Here is a 2,622-nt window from a genome sequence, read left to right as displayed (position 1 = left end):
TATATATATATATTGGTGTTAGGAAGGGCATCCAGCTGTAGAAGCCTTGCCAAATCAGACTGGAACCTGGTGCAGCCACCCTCGGTTTACTAGTTATCAGAAAAATTGTCCAACCCATGCCAGTATGGGAAGCAGATGTTAAATGATGATGATGATATATATATATATATACAGAAAGAGAGAGAGAGAGAGTGTTAATATATATGTATTTTGTTATCATCAAACCTTTTCTAAAGATATTTTCCAACAAATAACATTGTGGTCGTACGTTTTATTCTTTCCATTTGCTTCAGGTATGGGACCACTTCCCTGGACTATCAATTCTGAGATCTATCCACAATGGGCGAGAGGTACATGTAATTCTTTGGCTACCTCAGTAAACTGGATTTGTAACTTACTAGTATCAATGACATTTTTAACATTGACTGAAACCATCACAAAATATGGTTTGTATTTGAAATTTTTCTTTTATTAAAATATTAAAAGGAAGAATTTCCTTTCTTTTTAATGTTCATTCTAAAATTTATGATAGTTTTGAATAATGATTTTTACTGAGCATGTAATATTTTGTCTCTTTGGTGGTACTCAAAAGATGACAGAGAGTTGTTAACTCCAATGAGACAATGTAATACTGCTCCAACATCTGAGACAGTGCTGCCATTTCACATATGAATATCTTAGACTGAATTAAAAAGAAAAAAAAGACCACCCATGAATATGTATGGAGTTTCTCACCAACACAATCCAACCTCTAGTTTACAGATATGCTTGTCTCCTCTTCTACTTTTTCTACCACTACTACAATGGCCTCTGATCTGTGTATCTGTTGGTCCCAGGCTGCTTCCACCCCATGACAACCTGGATTCATATTGTGACTATTCCTTCCACTTCCTATCACCAAACCTGTACTAACTACAACCTCAATTCCTTCTTCTTAGAGTATCATCTCTCAGGAATTCTCTCTCTCTATGTTTTTCCTGCAGTCATTAATGTTAGGTTTACAAAAGTCATGGGTAACACCCCTTCCATGATATCAAATCTTAAAAAATAAGGTAAGATTTGAATTCAGAATCTGAAATAAGTGTTGGTGTTTTACATTGACAGATGTTAATCCATAGAAATTTGTAATACATTGAATTGATCTGTTGTGAGGAGCAAAACAGTCAGCATTTTGGGCATGCCTCTTTATTTACAGAGAAAGAATATAGCTAGTACCACAGTTGCAGAAAGGCAAATGAGAAAAGAATAAATACATTTGACTGATAAACTAGTAGTAAATGCATGGTAAAAGTTCTTTAGTAATTTGTTTTATTAACGGACACAGGCATAGTTGTGTGGTTTCAGGTTCATTCCCACTGTAAGGTATTATGGGCAAGTGTCTTTTGCTATAGCCCTGGGCTCCAATGAACAAGGATGACCTAAAAATGCTATTGCTATTGGGAGTTTCTAGAATAGTAACGATGAGTTAAGTCATGACCATTGCATAATATTCAAAAGCCACAGTGTTGTTATTCCATGAACAATGAAGCAACAAAATAACTAAATATATATGAGTCATTTAAGTAAATAAGTAAAAAGATCAGTAGAATTACTGTAATAGCCTGGGATATCAACAGACAATATTGAATTGGTTGAAAATGTGATACCTTTATGAGACACTAAAGAAACTAAGAAGATTTGTATCAGTAGAAGAAATTTCAGTTTCTCATTCTTGTTGACTGCTGCAGTGGATTCACTGAATATAGTAAAATGCTAGACAAATTAAAGTCAAATAAATCACTAAATTTCATTTAGCAACAAATAGCACCTCATTGAACTGTGTGGCAGACAGTGGGTTGCAGTTTAGCTGTTGGTAGTTTGAGCATAGAACTTCCAGTCTTATTTATATCCACAATATATATGGCATGTAAGAAGGGAAAAACTGGTGGATGCTTTGGCATAAGATAATCAGTAAAATCAGATAATCCATTCCCAGATCACAGCATATATAATTATTATGTTGAAGACTTACTACTGCCTACCATTTAATTCTTATTGAATTGCTGAGAGGATAAAGGCTAAAGTGTATTTTAACAGACCAACCAAAGATCTGTTTCACTACAAAGATATGAAGTAGGGCAAATGATTACAATGACATGGTTGAATACCTGTAAAAGTAACCAAATGGTCTTGTAAAAGAAGTTGTATTATGATTGATGGTCAAAGAAATTACTGACAAAATGAAAGCATCCCTACAACTGAGTGGGTGCAGAAATGCCTCTAAGCAATAATCCAAACTTATCAGACATTGGTGTTAACAAGTCCATTGCATTTCTTAATTTTGGTAACAATGTAGTGAAAACAAGTGAATTGATGAACACTAATTCATCTGCAACTGAGATAATCAAACAGTGGAAAAATTAGGTACAAGCTTTCTTACTTAACAACAAATTTCCTACTGTAAAAGTCTATCTAAAACTTAACTGTATTGCTTGCATTTTATATTTGAAATCCTAGAGATGCTATGAAGTAATATAGACATTCTAAACAAGCTGCTGAAAGAAAATGTGGTGTAATGGAAATCATCTTCCCTTATACATGTTGTATAATTATATATATATATATATATATATATATATATAT

The 2,622-nt window shown here is 33.4% G+C and overlaps 1 protein-coding gene across 1 annotated transcript in view; it reads left to right on the top strand.

Moving 5' to 3' along the window:
- Nucleotides 1-2,622, top strand: part of LOC106871022 (proton myo-inositol cotransporter) — a 40,951-nt gene that overhangs the window by 34,843 nt on the left and 3,486 nt on the right. The window contains exon 8 of the mRNA XM_014917281.2: nt 294-446. Within this exon, the coding sequence (XP_014772767.1) occupies nt 294-446 (153 nt within the window). The remainder of the gene's footprint in view (nt 1-293; nt 447-2,622) is intronic.

The sequence above is a fragment of the Octopus bimaculoides genome, chromosome 9 (assembly GCF_001194135.2).
Source record: "Octopus bimaculoides isolate UCB-OBI-ISO-001 chromosome 9, ASM119413v2, whole genome shotgun sequence".
Classification (NCBI taxonomy): Eukaryota; Metazoa; Mollusca; class Cephalopoda; order Octopoda; family Octopodidae; genus Octopus; species Octopus bimaculoides.
The sequence above is the reverse complement of the archived record's forward strand: the minus strand, read 5'-3'. Positions and strand labels throughout refer to the sequence as shown.